The following is a 23,612-nucleotide window of genomic DNA, read 5'->3' on the forward strand; positions in this document are numbered from 1 at the left end:
CAGTTGCCATGAAGGAGGGGAGGAAGCTGGATTGGTCCAGTCATCCACCCACTGAAATCCAACGGAACTGGGAACTTCCAACTTTGCCCACTGGAATTTCAGGTGGATCTTTACGGCATTGGGGAGGGCAGAAGTGCCCCAGAGATTGGAGAGGGGGTCTTGATGAAATTCAAATGCTTGTTCCGTTTGCCAAATTGCCCTCGAAAGAGATGTGGGGGGATTTAGTTAGGTGGCTAAAGACGGCAAATGCACGGGGTCAATAATCTGTGTATGCGAGATATAAGGGCCTTAGACCGTGACAGAAAAGCTATCCAATGCAGGGAGTTTCGACTCTGGGAAGCTCCTACCCCCAACTCCTTGCTGGTCTCTGAGATGCCACCAGACTCGAATCTAGAGAAATATACCAGGTGACTGATAAAAATATAGAAGCACTTGGAGGGGTTTGAAAAGAAGGAAGGAGTCAGCTTTACCAGGAAAAGGACAGGAATTGCTCCGTGGATGCCAGTTAGAGTCAAACTAGCCTCATGGGTGACACAAGCCAGGACTCGGGCGCCCAACCATGCAACGGTCACCTCGAGGTTAAGACTACTGTAATGCCCTCTACATGGGGCTGCCCTTGTGCCAAACCTGGAAGCTGCAGCTAGTGCAGAACGCGGCCGCCCGGCTGTTATTGGGGCTCCCCACGTGGGAGCACATTCAGCCGGGACTGCGGGACCTGCAAGGGCTGCCAATAGTATACCGCAGGGGTGGCCAACGGTAGCTCTCCAGATTTTTTTGCCTACAACTCCCATCAGCCTCAGCCAGCATGACCAGTGGCTGGGGCTGTTGGGAGTTGTAGGCAAAAAAACATCTGGAGAGCTAACGTTGGCCACCCCTTGTTAACAGACAAAGTATACAGGGTTCTACCTCTATATAATAAAAGGGGATCTTTATTCAGATACTCTGGGAAGAACACCCCTCAGGGACAAAGACACCAGACTCTCAGGTTCTGACAGATATTGAGAACTTATTTAAATCTTAATTACTGCGGTATTCTGACAAGACCAGGGACAAATGTATAATCCCAAGGTTTCATGATTACATAGCTACATGGGCTCATGGGTGTATGGTTACATGACCCATGGTCCAAGGTTACATGATTACATAGTTTCTTAGTTACATGGCTATAGTCTTTCGAGTGCTCAGGTTCCTTAGCCTATTACATTTAGTAAAAGCAAAGCCATTGTATAGATAGCAAAAAGCATTTCACCCTCACCTCTCTTATGGCTTCAGGTGGTTGTCTATGCAGAAGTGTGGAGGGGTCTTGCTTCCCAGGAGGCTTCCCTTAAACTCACTGTTAATTAGCTAACTGACCAACCCCTTTGATCTCCTCTAAGTTATACCTTTCTCCACAATGTCCACCCTTTCCTTCTATCCAATCAAAAACCAGAAAGCCAGATTCTGTCATCTTTTGGCTGGAAAGCCCCCCCAAAACCCGTTACATAAGAAAACCACCTATTGTTGCCAAATACTTCTGCTAATTACTACCAGATAGGCCACTGAACCCTAAAGGGAAAAATCCCCATCTGGGACCAAAGACTTTCCCACGAAAGCTTGGGAACCCTATCTCACCCATCCTAATCAGTACCTTAATGCATATAATAAAGCATACAATCACATTAACATATATGAGACCAGAAATATTGCCCATATATATATATATATATATATATATATATATATATATATATATATATATATATAAGGGAAAGGCTATGTATGTGTGTATATGGAGAGAGCTATATAAAGCCCACAAAGATTCCATATAAGCCACTATACTTGCCCTGCATGATTTTCTAACGATTAGATCCACTATAGTTCCCTAGCCTATTAGGAAAGTCTACCAAATCCATTTAATAAAAATCCCTTCTCAGTGTCCATGCCTGAATTCCTGACAGGCTCTCTTTGGCAATCTCTCTCTCATTCCCCCTCCTTTCTCCATTTCACTACGGTATTGGGATAATTGTTATAGAAACCCCCTATAGGAGATCATTTCGGCCACCTATCAATCTCATCTCTTCCCAACAGGGTATAGACAAACATTAATAATATTATTCTGTTGAATTCAGGCTGTTTAACAATATTTCTCCACGCCAGACGCATTGGAGCTCCATACAAGGGCATTGTCAAAGTCCTCTTCCGCAATGAGATTAATAGACTTGTTTTCCCAGATCCTCTTTAGTACTCCATGTGTTGAGGACACCGTTATCAAAGTTTACTTTATCATCTTCAGATGTTTTGGGAACAAACTTGTTTACAGCATTTTTGTGCAACTATGCAGTTACATAACAAGATATTGACGCCACACATACTTTTGCCGCTAAGTTTATCCGGCCAGCCTCTAATTAGTACCCAATATGTTTTCCCAAATAAGTTCATTCGTTGGCCAACCGTCCCTTTTTATTAGAGAAATACGAGCCCTTCAATAAGAACAGTCATATAGAAACATCATATATATAAAAATCCAACACACCCCTCATCCAGTTCACAAGCAATACTCCCTCTAAGCCAGGGGTGTCAAACATGCGGCACGGGGGCCGAATCAGGCCCTAGGAGGGCTCCTATCAGGCCCCCAAGGAACTGGCTGTCTTCTGCTTCCTTCTCCCTCTGTCTTTCTCCCTTCTGCATCACAGCTTGCTCTGCATGGCTTGCTCAATCGTACAGGAACTACAGAGCAAAACCTCTGTTTTCTCCATATTTTCCTAGGAGGAAAGGCTGAGGGACTTGGGAAGCTTCAGGGGGGGACAGGATGGCTCTCTTGAAGTCTCTGATGGGCTGTCCCCTAGAGGAGGGCAGGGAACTGTTTTTCCTGGCAGCAGAGAAGAGGACTTACGATCATGGGTTTAAATTAAGGATGGGAAGGTACAGAGCTGGATATTAGGAACAACTTTTTTTACAGGGCCGTTCAGTGGTGGAATCAGCTCCCAAGGGAGTGGTGTGTTCCCCCTCGCAGGCAATCTTCAAGCAGCGGCTGGACAAACACAGGTCAGGGATGCTCTAGGCCAGGGGTGGCCAAAGTGGCTTAAGATAAGAGCCACACAGAATAAACATCAGATGTTTGAGAGCCCCAAGGAAGGAAGGAAGGCCAACGGATAGGGGGAGGGGAAAAGAAAGCAACTTTCACTTTAAAAGCACTGCCCAAGCTGCCAACTGGCTTGTCTTGGAGAAGTGGTTTCTATAGACAAATGCCTTCTCCGAGCCAGTCGATGATGGGGGCCTCAAGAACCACACGATGGGCGTGAAAGAGCCGCATGGGGGCTCCTGAGCCGCAGTTTGGCCTCCCCTGCTCTAGGCTGACCCTGCATTGAGAAGGGGGTTGGACTAGATGGGCTCTGCAGCCACTTCTAACTCTATGATTCTATAAACTTCAGGAGATCGTCCAAACCTGTTTTAACAGATAAACAGGAGTAACAAGCTAGGTTACCCTGAATAAAACTCTGTTGATCGTAAAAGTGCCACTGGACTCAAAGTTTGTTCTGCTAGGAAGCGTATAGCAGTTAACAATAGGGCATTTGGGAGGTCTGCAAACTGTAAAGCTGAATTATTCCAGAAGGCTTTTTCTATGCAGGCAATAGAGTCACACTGTAATAAATGATTCACAAGATAAACTTGGGAAAATTATTAGGGACTGTGGTCTGTCCTACCATGCATAGCAGGGGTGGCCAAACTTGCTTAATGTAAGAGCCACATAGAATAAATGTAAGATGTTTGAAAGCTGCAGGACATGAATATCAGAACTCAGGAAATATCTGGGGACTTTGGGGGTGGAGCCAGGAGACATTGGGAGTGGAGCCAAGAGCAAGGGTGTGGCCAGCACAATTGAACTCCAAAGGAAGTTCTGGCCATCATGTTTCAAGGGACCGTGTGCCTTTTAAATGCCTCCCCTTCTTTGGGAGGGGCACCTTCTTTGGGAGCTCATAGAACTGGACCCCCTGGTCCAATCTTTTTGAAACTTGGAGGGAGGGGGGCTTTTGAGGAAATGCAGCTATGCTGAAAATCTGGTGCCTCTACCTCAAAAAACAGGACCCCTCCCCAAACCCCAGATACCCACAGATTGATTCTCCTTTATACCCTATGGGAACCAGTCTCCATAGGGAATAATGGAGTGCCCCCCCTCCCACTTTCTGCTAAACCTGAAGGGGGAGAGGGCCTCCAAACCAGGGAATCTCCTGCCCCCAACTGGAGATTTAGACAACCCGAAAGGTGAAAGACTCAGTGAGGCCTACAACCCTCCAGAAGGCCTCTGAGGCCTGGTATAAAGTTTGCAAGAGGCCTGCGTTTCCCAGGCAACCTCTGAGCCCTGTGATTGGACTGGGGTGAGATTGGAGGAAAAGGAAAGCCCAATCACCATGGGGGGGCGGGGCCATGGGAGAGAGCATATAAGGCCCTGTTGCCGGGGGCGGGAATTCAGTCTTCTCCAGGGAGCTGAGTGAGGGGGTGAAGGGCTGCTGCCAGCTGAAGAGGAACACCCTTTCCCATCCCATCCAATCCGTCCGAGGACGGTGGTGGGCTGAATTTAGGAGCACTCCCCCCCGGGTTACGGTTGCCAATCCCCAGATGGGGGCAGGGGATCCCCCAGTTTGGAGCCCAACCTCCCCTTCAGGCTCATCAGAAAGTGAGTGTGGGGGGGAATGTCTGCTGGGTGCTCCATTATTCCCTATGGAGACCGATTCATAGAATCCTAGAGTTGGAAGGGACCTCCAGGGTCATCTAGTCCAACCCCCTGCACAAGGCAGCAGACTCACAAAAGACCTTCCCATAAATTCACAGGATCCTCAGTGCTGTCAGATGGCCATCTAGCCTCTGTTGAAAAACCTCCAAGGAAGGAAAGCTCACCACCTCCTGAGAAAGCCTGTGGAAGCTTAGAATCATAGAATCCTAGAGTTGGAAGGGACTTCCAGGGTCATCTCCACAAGACAGGAAACTCATGAAGACCTCCCTCTAAATTCACAGGATCCTCATTGGTGGCCGTCTATCCTCTGTTTAAAACCCTCCAAGGAAGGATAGCCCACCAGCTTCCAAGGAGGCCTGTGGAAACTTAGAATCATAGAATCCTAGAGTTGGAAGGGACCTCCAGAGTCATCTAGTCCAGCCCCCTGCATGGCAGGAACTCACAAATACCACCCCTAAATTCACAGGATCCTCATTGCTGTCAGGTGGCCATCTAGCCTCTGTTGAAAACCCTCCAAGGAAGGAGAGCCCCCCACCTCCCCCTAAATTCACAGCATCCTCAGTGCTGTCAGGTGGCCATCTAGCCTCCAAGGAAGGAGAGCCCCCCACCTCCCGAGGAGGAGGCCTGTGGAGTCCTAGGGTTGGAAGGGAAGGGAAGGGATTCTCTCCCAAGGCCAACGGGAGGGACTGGGAGGCAGCCCAGGAGGAGAGGGAGCCGGGCGGATTCCTCCTTGAGGAAACATGCAGCTTCCTGCTCTCCCAATCACCAGGCAGCGGCGCCATGGGATGACGACAGCAGGGGGCACTCCACTCCCAACCAATCACCAGCCAGTGCTGCGGGCTGACGACAGCAGGGGATGCCAAGCACTGTTGGCTGCTGGGAAAGCGAGGCAGGCAGGCGCAGACGGAGGTGAATGGGAGGTAAGGGCTGCGGGGCGCGGCTGGGCAGAGCTGATGTGTGGGGCTTCCTTCAGGTAGGCGGGCAAGGCTTGGTGTGGCTGCCCTGCGGCCAGGGGGCGCCCCAGGCAGCCGCCTACTTGGAATCTTAGAAAACTAGAGTTGGAAGGGACCTCCAGGGTCATCTAGTCCAACCCCCTACACAAGGCAGGAGACTCACAAAGACCTCCCCCTAAATTCACAGGATCCTCATTGCTGTGGAAACAGAATCCTAGAGTTGGAAGGGACCCCAGGATAATCTAGTCCAACCCCCTGCACAAGGCAGGAAACTCACAAAGACCCCCTAAATTCACAGGATCCGCATTGCTGTGGAAACAGAATCTTAGAGTTGGAGGGGACCTCCAGGGTCATCTAGTCCAACCCCCTACACAAGGCAGGAGACTCACAAAGACCTCCCCCTAAATTCACAGGATCCTCATTGCTGTGGAAACAGAATCCTAGAGTTGGAAGGGACCCCAGGATAATCTAGTCCAACCCCCTGCACAAGGCAGGAAACTCACAAAGACCCCCTAAATTCACAGGATCCGCATTGCTGTGGAAACAGAATCTTAGAGTTGGAGGGGACCTCCAGGGTCATCTAGTCCAACCCCCTACACAAGGAAGAAACTCACAAAGACCTCCCCCTAAATTCACAGGATCCTCATTGCTGTGGAAACAGAATCCTAGAGTTGGAAGAGACCCCCAGGGTCATCTAGTCCAACCCCCTACACAAGGCAGGAAACTCACAAAGACCCCCTAAATTCACAGGATCCGCATTGCTGTCAGGTGGTCATCTAGCCTCTGCTTAAAACCCTCCAAGGAAAGAGAGCCCACCACCTCCCGAGGAAGCCTGTGGAAACAGAATCTTAGAGTTAGAAGGGACCTCCAGGGTCATCTAGTCAACCCCCTGCATAATGCAGGAAATTCACCAATACCTCCCTCTAAATTCACAGGATTTTCAGTGCTTTCAGATCATAGAATCATAGAGTTGGAAGGTACCTCCAGGGTCATCTAGTCCAACCCCCTGCACAATGCATGAAACTCAGATACCTCCCCCTAAATTCCCGGGATTCTCATTGCTGTCAGGTGGCCATCTCTCTCTCTCGGCTTGACTTCGCGAACGAAGATTTAAGAAAGGTGCAGTAGTCCACGTCTGCTGCAGGCTCGCTGGTGGCTGACAAGACCAATGCGGGACAGGCAGGTCCGGCCACAGTGGCTGCAGGGAAAAGTCTGATTTGGGGTTGGTGCTGTAGCAGTGCGATTCTTCCTCAATCTCCTTTTGTCCTCAAGATCAGCTATGCGTGCGTTCTCAAAGGAAGAGACAGCCTGGTGGATGGTGTGCCTCCATGCTTTGCGATCTGAGGTGCCATCTAGCCTCTGTTTAAAACCCTCCAAGGAAGGAGACCACCATCTCCTGAGGAAGCCTGTGGAAACTTAGAATTATAGAATCCTATAGTTGGAAGGGACCTCCAGAGTCATCTAGTCCAACCCCCTGCACAAGGCAGTAGACTCAGAAAGACCTCCTCCTAAATTCACAGGATCCTCATTGCCAAATCATTAATGATTTGGAGTTGGGAGTAAGCAGTGAAGTGGCCAAGTTTACAGATGACACTAAATTGTTCAGGGTGGGGAGAACCAGAGAGGATTGTGAGGAACTCCAAAGGGATCTGTTGAGGCTGGGTGAGTGGGCATCAACGTGGCAGATGCGGTTCAATGTGGCCAAGTGCAAAGTAATGTACATTGGGGCCAAGAATCCCAGCTACAAATACAAGTTGATGGGGTGTGAACTGGCAGAGACTGACCATGAGAGAGATCTTGGGGTCGTGGTAGATAATTCACTGAAAATGTCAAGACAGTGTGCGTTTGCAATAAAAAAGGCCAGCGCCATGCTGGGAATTATTAGGAAGGGAATTGAAAACAAATCAGCCAGTATCATAATGCCCTGTATAAATCAATAGTGCGGTCTCATTTGGAATACTGTGTGCAATTCTGGTCACCGCACCTCAAAAGAGATATTCTAGCATTGGAAAACGTGCCGAAAAGGGCAACTAGGATTATTACAAGGTTGGAACACTTTCTCTATGAAAGGTTAAAACGCTTGGGATTCTTTAGCTTGGAGAAACGTTGACTGAGGGGTGATATGATATATGTTTATAAGATTACACATAGGATAGAGAAGGTAGAGAAAGAAGTACTTTTCTCCCTTTTCACAATAAAAGAACTTGTGGGCATTCAATGAAATTGCTGAAGTACTTCTTCACCAAAGGGTGACTAACACATGGAATTCATTGCCACAGGAGGTGGTGGCGGCTGCAAGCATAGCTAGCTTCGAGATTGGATAAACATGGAGCAGAGGTCCATCAGTGGCAATTAGCCACAGCGTATTGTTGGAACTCTATGTTTGGGGCAGTTATGCTCTGTATCCTTGGTGATTGTGGGGGAGGGGGCACAGTGGGAGGGCTTCTAGTGTCCTGGTCCCACTGATGGACCTCCTGATGGTGCCTGATTTTTTTGGTTACTGTGTGACACAGAGTGTTGGACAGGATGGTTCATTGGCCTGATCCAACATGGCTTCTCTTATGTTCTTATATTGGACTAGATGAGCAATTAGCCTGATCCTACATGGCTTCTCTTATGTTCTTATGTGACACAGAGTGTTGGACTGGATGGGCCATTGCTCTGATCCAACATGGCTTCTCTTATGTGACACTGAGTGTTGGACTGGATGGCCATTGGCCTGATCCAACATGGCTTCTCTTATGTTCTTATGAGACACAGAGTGTTGGACTGGATGGGGTATTGGCCTGATCCAACATGTCTTCTCTTACGTTCTTATGTTGGACTAGATGGGCCATTGGGCTGATTCTACATGGCTTTTCTTATGTTCTTATGGACCTCCTGATGGCACCTGGTTTTTTTGCCACTGTGTGACACAGAGTGTTGGACTGGATGGGCCATTGACCTGATCCAACATGGCTTCTCTTATGTTCTTATGAGAGACAGAGTGTTGAACTGGATGGCCATTGGCCTGATCCAACAGGGCTTCTCTTACGTTCTTATGTGACACAGAGTGTTGGACTGGATGGGCCATTGGCCTGATCCAACAGGGCTTCTCTTATGTTCTTATGTGACACAGAGTGTTGGACTGGATGGGCCATTGGCCTGATCCAACAGGGCTTCTCTTACGTTCTTATGTGACACAGAGTGTTGGACTTGATGGCCATTGGCCTGATCCAACATGGCTTCTCTTATGTTCGCATGTGACACAGAGTGTTGGACTGGATGGGCCATCGGCCTGATCCAACATGGCTTCTCTTGTGTTCTCATGTGACACAAAGTGTTGGACTGGATGGGCCATCGGCCTGATCCAACATGACTTCTCTTATGTTCTTCTAGTAGTGACGAAAGCCATGAAGAGTTGGTTTTCAGGCTCCCCAAAATCCAGGATCTAATCAAGTGAATCCCACAGTTCAGAAAGGGACCTCCATTGTTTTTGGAGGTGTTGTTCTTCTTACCCAACACTTTATGTCTATTGAAGTGATACATACAGTAGTTAAGAGGTCACCAGTCCCTGCGGTCGTTTGGGGGTCCAGCTCCCCTTAAGAATTAGCCCCTTGCCAGACTGAACCCATGTAAGGAGTGACTAAGCTTTTAACGTTCTTTGAGCCAAACAGAGATGGCCAACTTTCCCAAAGAACCAGGGAGGTATATCTAAAATCGCTTGGTATGTAATATAGCAAAATTATATGAAACCTGGTCTGCAAGCCACAGCAAACCCTGTTGAGCTGACCTGCCAAGGTGATTCTCAGATGCTTTCCTTGTGATAACCTTACAGTCTCTGTCTCTCCTTCCCTCTAGAAAGAAGTCTGTCTTCATATCCGAGTCACTCAAGGTACCTTTACCCAGTTGGAGGTGACCCAAGAGCAGGCGAAGGAGATGGAAGAGCAGCACCCAGGAGAACTTGGCGGTGGCACGATATCGAGCAGAGGCCCCCATCGCACCCAAGCCGGGAGTGGTGCTGCTGAATTACAGGAAAACACTGTGCCAGCTATGTCTTTCCAGGTCATGCCTATCTCAGACGTGCATTGCCAACGCTTCCGGCAGTTCCTCTACCGAGAGGCGGATGGGCCCCGAGAGGTTTGCAGCCAGCTCCATCGACTCAGCAACCGCTGGCTGAAGCCAGAGAGGTGCTCCACAAAGGAGATCCTGGACGTGGTGGTCCTGGAGCAGTTCCTCGCCATCCTGCCCCTGGAAGTGCAACGCTGGGTCAGAGAATGTGGGCCAGAGAGCAGCTGCCAGGCGGTGGCCTTGGCTGAAGGCTTCCTGCTGAGTCAGGCCGAGGAGGAGAGGCCGGCAGAGCAGGTGAGGGGGTTCCCTCCAGGTATGTCCCATTCAAATCACATTCCCTGACCTTATCCTAAAGTTCCCCTGAGAGATATTTGTCCGCGTGGTTTCTTCTTTTGAAAGATATAATACTTACTGGACTCGAGCAAGATATAAATTGTTCTATTTCCCCAAGTGTTAATCCTCTGTATGGGAAATGAACAGCCTCCTTCGGCAGCCTCTTCTACTAGGAAATTTCTTATCCCCCCGGATATCTCACTAGGTGCGGCTGGAAGGGTGCAGAGTCCAGGGATGGCAAACAACATAAAAAATGGGCTCCTGAGTTAAAACAGTCACAGCTATAGAAAAGACAGGGGGACGCACTCCTCATCCAATTCAGTATCATACATCACAGTGAACTTTATATGTTTTGTACTACAGTAAATCTGTGGCTATATGCAATTACTTGAAGCCACCTTCAAGAAGGGTTTAGATAAAAATATGGAGCACAGGTCCATCAGTGGCTATTAGCCACAGTGTATGTGTGTATATAAAAATTTTTTGCCACTGTGTGACACAGAGTGTTGGACTTGATGGGCCGTTGGCCTGATCCAACATGGCTTCTCTTATGTTCTTATGTTCTGTGTTAATACAAAACGTTCAAGAGCAGCTTGGGCTTGTCAGACGCATAAATTGTAGGTCAGAGTGGCCACTTTTGGAACTGTGGAAGACTTTACCGTTCCGTACGAATTCTTGGTGAGGAGGAGATCTTGAAAAAAGACCTCACTTCTGGTGGAAACGGTCGTTGGCAAGGGACCCCAAGAGCAAGAGACTTCAGCGTCTTTCGAAGAGTTTCATTGTCTCCCAGAGTTTTTTGTCTTGCTAAATAATTCTTTGAGCACTCTATTTGAAGGACTTTTGTTTGTTGTAGTGGTTAAATGTGCAGACTCTTGGGAGAACCAGGTTTGATTCCCCACTCCTCCATTTGCAGCTGCTGGAATGGCAGCATAGCTCTGGCAGCCATAGCTCTGGCAGAGGTTGTCCTTGAAAGGGCAGCTTCTGGGGAGAGCTCTCTCAGCCCCACCCACCTCACAGGGTGTCTGTTGTGGGGGAGGAAGGGAAAGGAGATTGTGAGCCGCTCTGAGACTCTTGAGTGGAGGGCGGAATATAAATCCAATATCGTCATCTTCTTTTTTAGAGTGGACTTGTTTAATGAGATACTACTTCTGGAGACAAAGGACTTGAACGTTTTATATTGATGGAGTCATTGCATATAGTTTCATATTTGTTGTTGTTATTCAGTCGCCGTCGAGTCCGACTCTTTGCGACCCCATGGACAAAGTCATGCCAGGCCCTCCTGTCTTATACCATCCTCCGAAGTCTCCTAGTTTCGTATTTACTGTTGTATAAAACATATAAAGTCCACTGTGATATAAGGTGTTGAATTGTATGAGGCGTGCATTTTCCTGTGTTCTATATAGCTGAGTACGGGAGTGGGGCGGGAAACGTTGCTCAGTCTCTTTTCCATTCCATCTCTTTCCGTTCTCCCTGGCTGCTGTTCCAGGTGTGGGGATTATCCATGGAGAGAGACGCAGCATTCCCCGAGGTGGAAGAAGCTTCCCTGGAGCGAGAGCAGAGGGGGCACACCCAGGAGTGTGCCCAAGATGCCCTCTCCTGTGGTAAGGACCCATTTTTCCTGCATGCGGTTGGGGGCCCTGTGAACGGGATGGGTAGAGAGTTCAGGACAGGAAAAGAATTAAATACTTCTTCACATAACAAACAGCACTCAATATCTACGACCTGCGATTCTTATTGAAGGGGATTGGACACAATTATAGAGATGGTACATTCCTCCCATTCATTGAAATTCTCATCTCTCACCTTCCTTCCATAAAAGGAAGTCAGGGTGGCTCAAGAAAGAAAAGAAAAGGCAGACAGACCTGGGCAGAGCTATTCCACCTGGTGGGCACAGGGAGCTTCTGCCTCTTAGGGCAGCACTGAGTGCTGAAAGCCAGTTCCTAGGGGCCAGTAATCATGGGGAAATGTGGCTTCTGTGCCCAGGCTTCTAGGGGCACTGGGCAGGCCCTGCGGGGAATAGGATGCTGAGGTAGGAATGAGAGGCTGTGGTCTGGCACCCCAGGAGATTGGGGGGAGGCCTTAGCTTGACGCTGATATTACCCTGGCTTCTCTAGAAACGCTCAAGTGATGTCTGGTTTTTGGCTGGATGTGATGGTGACATGTCATGTGCTGTCATTTCCATTCCCTTTTCCCACCACTAGACCTGACCTGAAGGCCCAGCCAGCAGGAGAACGGGATTCCTGGGCTTTTAGTCTGATCCAGCAGGGATGCTGTGACCTTTGAACTCCAGAGTTCATAGGGCACATTCAAGTCTCTCAGGAGCCTGAAATATGTTGGTGGCCTTTGTCACCCCTGAGGCTCATGCGTACTTCTCTTCTGCCTCTCCCAGAATTGAGTAAAAGAATGTGTTGCATGTACGCAGGGCAAGGTTTCAGCCTCCTGGGAAGGGAGTGTGTGAAGAGGGGAACAAACCAGCCAATGGAATAGGAAGTCACGACAGACACCCTTCCTTGTTTCTTCTTTCTCCTTCCTCCACAGGTAGCGGAGAGATGCTGTTGAGTCCTCATCTGTTTGGGGGTGTGGAAACAGTCCAGGTAGGGGAAATAAACAGGAAACAGCCTTGGGGTGGCTTTTGCTCCTGCAGTTTCTACAATGGTCCAGGAAAGAGAGGCTATCCCCAAGACAAGCCATACATCCTGTACCCTTTAGACCAGTCCCTTCCAGTATGCAGTCTCTGAGAACTAAATCTGCTTTTTCTTTCAGCGTCCCTTTTCCTTTGAGGAGGTGTCTGTCCGTTTCACTCCAGCAGAATGGGCCCTGTTGGATCTGGGCCAGAGAACTCTCTACAGGGAAGTCATGCAGGAGAACTATTGGAGCGTCATCTCTCTGAGTAAGGAAGATCTTCCACCAGTGCCAAAGTTAGAACTTGAACAGCAGTACATCATTTTGAGGACTTTCCAGCTCCTTGCCCAGTGTTGTGGCCTTCGCCCAAGCCAGAGAAATTGTCCTGGTCAGAGGCCAGAGGCAAAGGTGGGGATGAGAGACTGGTATGTAGCAGCTGCAGGTCGGCAAGCCAGACATGTCCAGGTGCTCACACAAATCCCAGAGCTGGGGGGTGGCTCTGGATCAGCTGTTGGTGGTGAGTGTTGGGCAGCCTGCAGCTCACCAGACCATTTGCTGGCTTCTGCAGGCACAGAGCCAGCCATGTGTGGCTCCCTTTCTCCTGAGGAATCCTCTTCCCCAGGGGAATTTGTGGAGAGCTCAGGCTGGCTCATGACAGAGACGCTCAGAAACACTCTGGGAGGGGCCAGATCCTCATTTCTCACTAAAATTTACAACACCCCCTCTACTCCCCATGATGGGATTACAAAAAAACCCTTGAACTGAGATCTGGAAATGATCCTGTTAAGAACCCAAGCCTGGGTCCCCCTGGGTTACTAGTCTTTGTACCGGAACAGCACCCAGTTCAGTCGGTTGACAAGGAGAGTGGACACAAGTCAAGCAGGGACTATATAAAGATTTATAAAGAATGTAAAAACAAGTCATCTACAGTTCTAAAGATTTATGAAGGATGTAAAAACAAGACATCTATAGCTCAGAAGAAAAAGAAGATATTGGATTTATACCCTGCCCTTCTCTCTGAATCAGAGTCTCCGAACAGCTCACAATATACTTTATAGTCTTCCTCCACAACATACACTCTGTGAGGTAGCTAGGGCTGAGAGCTCTCACAGAAGCTGCCCTTTCAAAGACAACTCTGCAAGAACTATGGCTAACCCAAGTCCATTCCAGTAGCTTCAAGTGGAGGAGTGGGGAATCAAACCCGGTTCTCACAGATCAGAGTCCACACAATTAACCACTACACCTATGTTAGCCACTACACCAAACACTTAACCAGTTCAGCAACAGAAAAACTATCCTATGTTCATGAAATGTCTGGCATTAGGTGGTACCTCTCCTTACAGCATAAGTATTCCAGCTGTAGCTTAAGTTACTCTACATAGTACAGTTCATCAGAAGAAAGCAAGAAACATCCAAGTGCACCAGCATGGCATGAGCATAAAGTCCGCATGGCTTCTCTCTGGTCTATATCGGTATTATACTTTCCACCCCTCTAGGATCAGATGGCTCAAATGAGCCAATCAAGGATCCTCCAAGACGGAATCTTCCAGAGGCTGGTAGCACCATTCACCTCCCCGCTCAATCCTGATTACACAGCGGGATTAATCTCACAGTTAACCAATTACTAAGGTCTTGAGTCTGGCCTTAAAAGAGATAAGGATGTTACCTGCAGGGAGAGTCAAATCATGAACACCTGCAAGGCAGACCAGGCCGCTTAAGAATCCCGTTACGCCTTGCGGAGAAGTGGGGTGCTTTGCCTCATAGATCCGTCCCACTTGTACCAGTTGGGATTATGGGCTATGATCTCGACCACGGTTCCATCCTCCCAGAAGAATTTTTACTCTTGAATTTCTTTCCTTCACCATATAAGAATGATGTCTCTCTCCCTTTCTCTTTATCTGTGTGTGTGTGTGTGTGCCAAAGAAGACCAAAGTGTAAGAGAGAGGTTGGTGGAGATAGACAAGAGTCTCACATCTGAAGAAAGGCTGGAGGGTTTCTCAGGAGGATCCCAAGAACATGTTTCCTTCCCAAAGGAGGTTACTGACAGTGAGTACCTTTCACGGTTATGTCAAGAGAACAGGCAAGGAATAGCCATGGAAATTTCTGATTCACTTCTGAGGAACATTTGACTCGGTACAGTCCTACAGCCTGCTGGGTAAGGAGACATTTTGGGAACTGGGATGTGGAGGGTCAGGAGTTCCTTCTGAGCAAGAGCTGTGGCTCTTGAGGGGGATGAGGGTCCTTAAATATAATATATCCTAGGTACGTGGGGGGGGGGGTTATGTCCAGGAAAGCTGGAGGAGGTGAAAGGGCCATCAATCCTTTCTTCCTGAAGTCACATGGGTGCTTTGGGATCTTACCTGCCCCCTCAGGTATTAATGGGATCTCTTTATTCCAGCAGAGGATGATCAGAAGAATGAAGAGGGTGATGAACTTGATCAGCAGTTGCCAGAAGGAGTTAAGAATGAGGACTTGAGAGAAAACATCAGGAGTCGAGGCAGACCTAAGAAAATGAAAGTCAGGCATATAGTTGAAAAAAGAGATGTAAGATGGCGTATTTTACATTTTCCAAATCAGAGAATAATGGAGGCAAGTACATCCATTCAATGTGGAAAGTATTTCAAAAGTAGATCAGAGCTCCTTGTGCACCAAAGAACCCACAGAGGCGAGAAACGCTTTGGCCATCTTCAAGAACATAGAAAAAGCCACACAGGGGAGAAACCTTTTGAATGCTCAGAGTGTAAAAAGAGATTCACTCGCCGTAGCATTCTTCAAAGCCATCAGAGAACCCACACAGGGGAGAAACCTTTTGAATGCTCAGAGTGTAAAAAGAGATTCACTCACCGTAGCATCCTTCAAAGCCATCAGAGAACCCACACAGGGGAGAAACCTTTTGAATGCTCAGAGTGTGGAAAGAGATTCAGTCGGAGTAGTCATCTTCAAAGCCATCAGAGAACCCACACAGGGGAGAAGCCTTTTGAATGCTCAGAGTGCGGAAACAGATTCAGTCACAGTACCAGTCTTCAAAGGCATCATAGAACCCACACCGGGGATAAACCTTTTGAATGCTCAGAGTGTGCAAAGAGATTCAGTCACAGTGGCGATCTTCAGAAGCATCATAGAACCCACACAGGGGAGAAACCTTTTGAATGCTCAGAGTGCGGAAAGAGATTCAGTCACAGTGCCAGTCTTCAAAGCCATCAGAGAACCCACACAGGGGAGAAGCCTTTTGAATGCTCAGAGTGTGGAAAGAGATTTAGTTGCAGTGGCAGTCTTCAAAGCCATCAGAGAACCCACACAGGGGAGAAACCTTTTGAATGCTCAGAGTGCGGAAAGAGATTCAGTCACAGTGCCAGTCTTCAAAGGCATCATAGAACCCACACCGGGGATAAACCTTTTGAATGCTCAGAGTGTGCAAAGAGATTCAGTCACAGTGGCGATCTTCAAAAGCATCAGAGAACCCACACAGGGCAGAAGCCTTTTGAATGCTCAGAGTGTGGAAAGACATTCAGTCAAATTTGCAATCTTCAAAACCATCAGAGAACCCACACAGGGGAGAAGCCTTTTGAATGCTCAGAGTGTGGAAAGAGATTCAGTCAGAGTGGCCATCTTCAAAGCCATCAAAGAACCCACACAAGGGAGAAACCTTTTGAATGCTCAGAGTGTGGAAAGAGATTCCGTCACAGTGGCCATCATAAAAGCCATCAGAGAACCCACACAGGGGAGAAACCTTTTGCATGCTGAGAGATTCAGTCACAGTGGCCATCTTCAAAGCCCTCACAGGGGAGAAGCCTTTTGAACACTCAGAGTGTGGAAAGAGATTCAGACTGAGTGTCCATCTTCAAAGGCATCAGAGAACCCATACAGGGGAGAAACCTTTTGAATGCCCAGAGTGTGGAAAGAGAGTCAGTCACAGTAGCATTCTTTAAAGCCATCAGAGAACCCACACAAGGGAGAAACTTTTTGAATGCTCAGAGTGTGAAAAGAGATTCCGTCAGAGTGGCCATCTTAAAAACCATAAGAATGCTCAGAGTGTGGAAAGAGAATCAGCATGGCGGAACATCTTAGTTCATTAAAAGACTTCTCGGAAACATGAATCTACACAGAATTTTTGCCCTTAGCAGGCAGAAATGTTAAAAATAGGGTATTGAAGGAGCTTGTGTCATATTTGAAGCCCTCAAGTACATCCCACTATCCCACATGGTGTTAAAGAAATGTCTCCCCCCTCCAGATAGCTGGCAACTCACGATTAAGTGTTACGTTATGAGCAGGAGAAAACAAAACTCATTTACGGGAGGGTCATAGCTTCTTAACGAGATGATTATTTGTTTCAAGTAAATGAGACATTTTGTTTGCGGTGCTTTCTGGAAGTTTTTATGAGTTAAGCTTCAATAAATGTGTGAAAGGTTGGTGGGGCATGTCTTTTTTCAGTCCTTTTGCAGGTTGTTGAAAAGAAACCTGTCCTGACCTGGATAGCCCAGGAGGCAAGCCTGATCTTCAGATGTCGGAAGCTAAGCAGCAGTCAACTCTGGCAAGTACTTAGATGGGAGACCTCCAGGAAATATCTGCAGTCGGGAGTATAGGGGCAAGTTTTATTCAGCCACTTCTCTGAATATCCTCTAGTCCCCTAGCAGGGGTCAGTCACTGTAGGTCGCCCTAATCTCCATGTGCAGACATGCACACAACCACATGCATAATAAATAAATAAATAAATAGAAGAAGAAGAAAAATTATCTTGCAGATGCTTGAAACCCACACTATGGGCATGACTGATATTCATGAATGAATGAAACCAACCCAGTTCTCCCCCATTCATGAGGTCGGTCAGTTGAAGAGTGTTGGGTTTAGACTTGGTAGGTCTGGGTTCAAATCCATGGTAAGAACATTAAAAAAGTAAGAGCATAAGAGAAGCCATGTTGGATCAGGCCAATGGCCCATCCAGTGGAACAAAAAACAGGTGCCATCAGGAGGTCCATTAGTGGGGCCAGGACACTAGAAGCCCTCCCACTCTGCCCCCCCTCCCAAGCACCAAGAATACAGAGCATCACGGCCCTAGACAGAGAGTTCCAACAATATGCTGTGGCTAATAGCCACTGATGGACCTCTGCTCCATACGTTTATCCAATCCCCTCTTGAAGCTGGCTATGCTTGCAGCCGCTGCCACCTCCTGTGAAAGTGAATTCCATATGTTAATCACCCTTTGGGTAAAGAAGTACTTTTATAAGTTCTAACCCAACTGCTCAGCAATTTCATTGAATGTCCACGAGTTCTCGTATTGTGAGAAAGGAAGAAAAGTCCTTCTTTCTCTATCTTCCCTATCTCATACATAATATTGTAAACCTCTGTCAGATCCCCCCTCAGTCAATGTTGCTTTAAGCTAATAAAGCTCTGTGGATGCCCTTTAGCCAGTCATATTTTCAGCCTAAAAGATCGTCTTTGACTTTCTTTCTCCCACTCCTCCGCATGCAGCTGGTGGTCTGACCTTGTGTCAGTTGTAGTTCTCTCAGAGCTGTTCTCCCAAGAGCAGTTCTCTGAGAGCTCTGTCAGCCCCACCTACCTCTCAGGATGACATTTGTGGGGAGGGGGAGGGATGGAGATTGTAAGCTTCTAGGAGACTCCAAGAGAACGGCAGGGTATAAATTTAAAACTTTCTTCCTTATTACCTTTTGGGAGCTCCTGTGATTAGGGGGATCTTGACTAAAAGAAAACCCACATTATTTACTAAAGGAAAATATGTTTGACAGAAATTTGGCAACCGAATACCAAATGTTCAAGGTTGTGCTCAACTTTCGGGGCTTCTCTGTTGTTTGATTTTTACCCATAGGGATAATTTATTAGCTGCCATTCTGTGAAGCATCTGTTTGGCATTCACAAGGTCCCAGATTCCATCCCCGGCATCTCCAGTTGAAAGGACCAGGCAGGAAGTGATGGGAAAGACCTCAGTCTGAGACCCTGGAGAGCCATGGAGAGGGGCCGTAGCTCAGTGGTAGAGCCTCTGCTTGGCATGCAGAAGATCCCAGGTTCAATCCCCGGCATCTCCAGTTGAAAGGACCAGGCAGGAAGTGATGGGAAAGACCTCAGCCTGAGACCCTGGAGAGCCATGGAGAGGGGCCATAGCTCAGTGGCAGAGCCTCTGCTTGGCATGCAGAAGGTCCCAGGTTCAATCCCTGGCATCTCCCAGTTAAAAGGACCATGCAGGAGGTGATGGGAAAGACCTCAGCGTGAGACCCCGGAGAGCCATGGAGAGGGGACATAGCTCAGTGGCAAAGCCTCTGCTTGGCATGCAGAAGGTCCCAGGTTCCATCCCTGGCATCTCCAGTTAAAAGGAGCAGGCAGGAGGTGGTGGGAAAGACCTCAGCCTGAGACCCTGGAGAGCCATAGAGAGGGGCCATAGCTCAGTGGCAGAGCATCTGCTCAGCATGCAGAAGGTCCCAGGTTCTATCCCCGGCATCTCCAGTTGAAAGGACCAGGCAGGAGGTGATGGGAAAGACCTCAGCCTGAGACTCTGGAGAGCCATAGAGAGGGGCCATAGCTCAGTGGCAGAGCTTCTGCTTGGCATGCAGAAGGTCCCAGGTTCAATCCCCAGCATCTCCAGTTAAAAGGACCAGGCAGGAGGTGATGGGAAAGACCTCAGCCTGAGACCCTGGAGAGCCATAGAGAGGGGCCATAGCTCAGTGGCAGAGCCTCTGCTTGGCATGCAGAAGGTCCCAGGTTCAATCCCCAGCATCTTCAGTTAAAAGGACCAGGCAGAAGGTGATGGGAAAGACCTCAGCCTGAGACCCTGGAGAGCCATGGAGAAGGGCCATAGCTCAGTGGCAGAGCATCAGCTCGGCATGCAGAAGGTCCCAGGTTCAGTCCCCAGCATCTCCCAGTTAAAAGGACCAGGCAGGAGGTGATGAGAAAGACCTCAGCCTGAGACTCTGGAGAGCCATGGAGAGGGGCCATAGCTCAGTGGCAGAGCCTCTGCTTGGCATCCAGAAGGTCCCAGGTTCAATCATCAGCATCTCCAGGTGAAAGGACCAGGCAGGAGGTGATGGGAAAGACCTCAGCCTGAGACACTGGAGAGCCGTGGAGAGGGGCCCTAGCTCAGTGGCAGAGCCTCTGCTTGGCATGCGGAAGGTCCCAGGTTCAATCCCTGGCATCTCCCAGTTAAAAGGACCATGCAGGAGGTGATGGGAAAGACCTCAGCGTGAGACCCCGGAGAGCCATGGAGAGGGGACATAGCTCAGTGGCAGAGCCTCTGCTTGGCATGCAGAAGGTCCCAGGTTCCATCCCTGGCATCTCCAGTTAAAAGGAGCAGGCAGGAGGTGGTGGGAAAGACCTCAGCCTAAGACCCTGGAGAGGCATAGAGGGGCCATAGCTCAGTGGCAGAGCATCTGCTTGGCATGCAGAAGGTCCCAGGTTCCATCCCTGGCATCTCTCAGTTAAAAGGACCAGGCAGGAGGTGATGAGAAAGACCTCAGCCTGAGAATCTGGAGAGCCATGGAGAAGAGCCCGAGCTCAGTGGCAGAGCATCTGCTCAGCATGCAGAAAGTCCCAGGTTCAGTCCCCAGCATCTCCCAGTTAAAAGGACCAAGCAGGAGGTGATGAGAAGGACCTCAGCCTGAGACTCTGGAGAGCCATGGAGAAGGGCCATAGCTCAGTGGCAGAGCATCTGCTTGGCATGCAGAAGGTCCCAGGTTCCATCCCTGGTATCTCCCAGTTAAAAGGACCAGGCAGGAGGTAATGAGAAAGACCTCAGCCTGAGACTCTGGAGCGCCATGGAGAAGGGCCCTAGCTCAGTGGCAGAGCATCTGCTCAGCATGCAGAAGGTCCCAGGTTCAGTCCCCAGCATCTCCCAGTTAAAAGGACCAGGCAGGAGGTGATGAGAAAGACCTCAGCCTGAGACTCTGGAGAGCCATGGAGAAGAGCCCGAGCTCAGTGGCAGAGCATCTGCTCAGCATGCAGAAGGTCCCAGGTTCAGTCCCCAGCATCTCCCAGTTAAAAGGACCAGGCAGGAGGTGATGAGAAAGACCTCAACCTGAGACTCTGGAGAGCCATGGAGAAGGGCCATAGCTCAGTGGCAGAGCATCTGCTTGGCATGCAGAAAGTCCCAGGTTCCATCCCTGGCATCTCCAGTTAAAAGGAGCAGGCAGGAGGTGGTGGGAAAGACCTCAGCCTAAGACCCTGGAGAGCCATGGTGGCAGATAATGTAAAAGACCTTCGCCTAAGACCCTGAAGAGCTGCTGCCAATTTCAGCAGATCGTCTGACCTTGATTGACCTAGGGTGTATTAGTGAGGGGCTGTGGCTCAGTGAGAGCCTCTGCTTGGCATGCAGAAGGTACCAGGTTCAATTTCTGGCATCTCCAGTTAACAGGTCAGAGGGTGATGTGAAAGACCTCAGCCTGAGACTCTGGAGAACTGCTGCCAGTCTGAGTACACAAGACCGACCATGACGGCGTGAGAGTCTGGTTCAGTATAAGGCAGTGTTTTGTGTCTTTCTGCCTTAAAGAGTCCAAGGCAACCTCTAATGTATATGAAGTTCATAAAATGAAGTGTGTAAGAATACATCAATCCAACACATTTAAAATATCAGTTTAGGGCAGCTTTAATCAATTGCAGTCCTGTAGTCGTGTTCTGTTACCTCTTAAAGGCCGAAGGTGTGGGGTTCAAGCACACCTTCCAGGGGAGCTTGTAGAATTGTGGAGCTGCCACTGAAAAGGCCGTGTCATATGTACCCCCCAAATGGTCAAGGGAGGAGGGAAAGATGGGAACCACTGCTGGAAACTATTGCTGTGGGATGCTGTTAACCTCTCAAGTTTACTAGATCTATCAGCGACGAAAGGTGTCTTGGTGCAGAGTTAGAGTCCAGTCTTTTTGAATCTGGGAGACTTGGAGCAGAATGGGCTTTCTCTGGCTGGCAGGCCCTGTTCCCCCCTGCCCTCTTGGTTCTCCTCAACACCTGCCTCTCCATTCAATCGCAGCTGCCACAGCCTGACTTTTGTAGGGATCGCCCGCCAGGAGGGTCAGGACTCCAAACTTCTCTTCCACGGCCTGCTGCAGCCCAGCCCCTGGTTGCCATGGGGACAGCTTTCTGCCTTGTGCCCCCGCTGGGGGAGGAGCCAGTGGCTGGCAGACTGCCTCCCCTTCCTTCCGGTGCTTCTTTTGGAATAGCATCTCCCAGACGACGGAGGTCAATGTGGCACAGAGAACCACTACCAGGATCCAAAATTAGAAAGTGGTTATTTTAAAACAAATGTTCACCAGCATACTTTCAGCTCAGCACCAGACTGAGCAAAGAATTGTAAAGAAAAGGGTAAAATGCAAACCCTCCTTCTATACATGCCCTAGCTGGGGTTGCCAATTCCCAAGGGATCCCCTGGTTTGAGCCCCCCCCCCTTTCAGGGTTTTCAGAAAACAGGGGAGGGGGTTGAATGTCCAATCAACACTCCATTATACTCTAGGGAGACTGGTCCCCATAGGATATTATGGCCTTAGACTGTGACAGAAAAGCTATCCAATGCAGGGAGTTTTGACTGGGAAGCTAACTTAGAGGGGCTGGGAAAGAAGGAAGGAGCCAGCTTTACCAGGAAAAGGACAGGAATCACACCGTGGATGCCATTGAGAGTCAAACTAGGCATAACGGATGACACAAGTCAGGACTTAGGTGTGCGCGAGCCAAGACTCGGGCGTCCAACCAACGGGACTCTTTGCCAGACACATAGAAGGTGGAAAGCACCTAGAAAGGGCTCTGGTCTGTTCCGTTCAACTCCCGATCGCTGAAGGGAGCAGGACGCCTACTGGTTTTGGTGGCCAGTGGAAATGGACATGGATCCAGAGGAAGGTGCTAAGCGGACCCCTTGACATTGCCAGCGGTGAAAACAGAATGACGAAGACACTCTACCTCATCAGAGTTCTCCAGAGCCAAAGAAAGTGCATTTAGGGTAAGTGCCACCTGTCCCAAGTGTGACAATGAGTCAGATTAGACGCCCGCATCTGATTCTTGCCACTAGAAGGATCCAGCCTGGCTCTTGGAGAGAGTAAGAGGAAGAGGGATCGTTCCCTTCCTAGAAAAGATAAATTCCTCTCCTGGCTGGTCTCCTATCCCTTTTTTGTCCGGTTGCCATGAAGGAGGGGAGGAAGCTGGATTGGTCCAGTCATCCACCCACTGAAATCCAACGGAACTGGGAACTTCCAACTTTGCCCACTGGGATTTCAGGTGGATCTTTACGGCATTGGGGAGGGCAGAAGTGCCCCAGAGATTGGGGAGGGGGTCCTGATGAAATTCATATGCTTGTTCTGTTTGCCAAATTGCCCTCGAAAGAGATGTGGGGGGATTTCGTTAGGTGGCTAAAGACGGCGAATGCACGGGGTCAATACCCTGTGTATGCGAGATATAAGGGCCTTAGACCGTGACAGAAAAGCTATCCAATGCAGGGAGTTTTGACTCTGGGAAGCTCCTACCCCCAACTCCTTGCTGGTCTCTGAGATGCCACCAGACTCGAATCTAGAGAAATATACCAGGTGACTGATAAAAATATAGAAGCACTTGGAGGGGCTTCAAAAGAAGGAAGGAGTCAGCTTTACCAGGAAAAGGACAGGAACTGCTCCGTGGATGCCAGTTAGTCAAACTAGCCTCATGGGTGACGCAAGCCAGGACTCGGGCGCCCAACCATGCAACGGTCACCTCGAGGTTAGACTACTGTAATGCCCTCTACATGGGGCTGCCCTTGTGCCAAACCTGGAAGCTGCAGCTAGTGCAGAACGCGGCCGCCCGGCTGTTATTGGGGCTCCCCACGTGGGAGCACATTCAGCCGGGACTGCGGGAACTGCACTGGCTGCCAATAGTATACCGCAGGGGTGGCCAACGGTAGCTCTCCAGATGTTGTTTGCCTACAACTCCCACCAGTGCCAGCCAGCATGGCCAATGGCTGCAGCTGATGAGAGTTGTAGGCAAAAAACAT

General features: G+C 49.1%; 1 protein-coding gene across 2 annotated transcripts; it reads left to right on the top strand.

Annotated features, from left to right (window-relative positions):
* Positions 1-9,660: 9,660 nt before the first annotated feature.
* Positions 9,661-17,077, top strand: LOC132584354 (zinc finger protein 883-like). 2 transcript variants are annotated; one of them, XM_060256224.1, is made up of 6 exons: positions 9,661-10,008; positions 11,534-11,648; positions 12,586-12,641; positions 12,811-12,937; positions 14,593-14,715; positions 15,068-17,077. In XM_060256224.1, the coding sequence occupies exons 1-6, from the start codon at positions 9,697-9,699 to the stop codon at positions 16,411-16,413; spliced, it is 2,079 nt and encodes a 692-aa protein (XP_060112207.1). In that variant the 5' UTR covers positions 9,661-9,696; the 3' UTR covers positions 16,414-17,077. The 2 variants fall into 2 exon arrangements, with proteins under 2 accessions (XP_060112207.1, XP_060112215.1); XM_060256232.1 differs by having other exon boundaries at positions 14,596-14,715.
* The last annotated feature ends 6,535 nt before the right edge of the window (positions 17,078-23,612 follow it).

Source organism: Heteronotia binoei, chromosome 1 (genome assembly GCF_032191835.1).
Source record: "Heteronotia binoei isolate CCM8104 ecotype False Entrance Well chromosome 1, APGP_CSIRO_Hbin_v1, whole genome shotgun sequence".
In the NCBI taxonomy this organism is placed as follows: domain Eukaryota; kingdom Metazoa; phylum Chordata; class Lepidosauria; order Squamata; family Gekkonidae; genus Heteronotia; species Heteronotia binoei.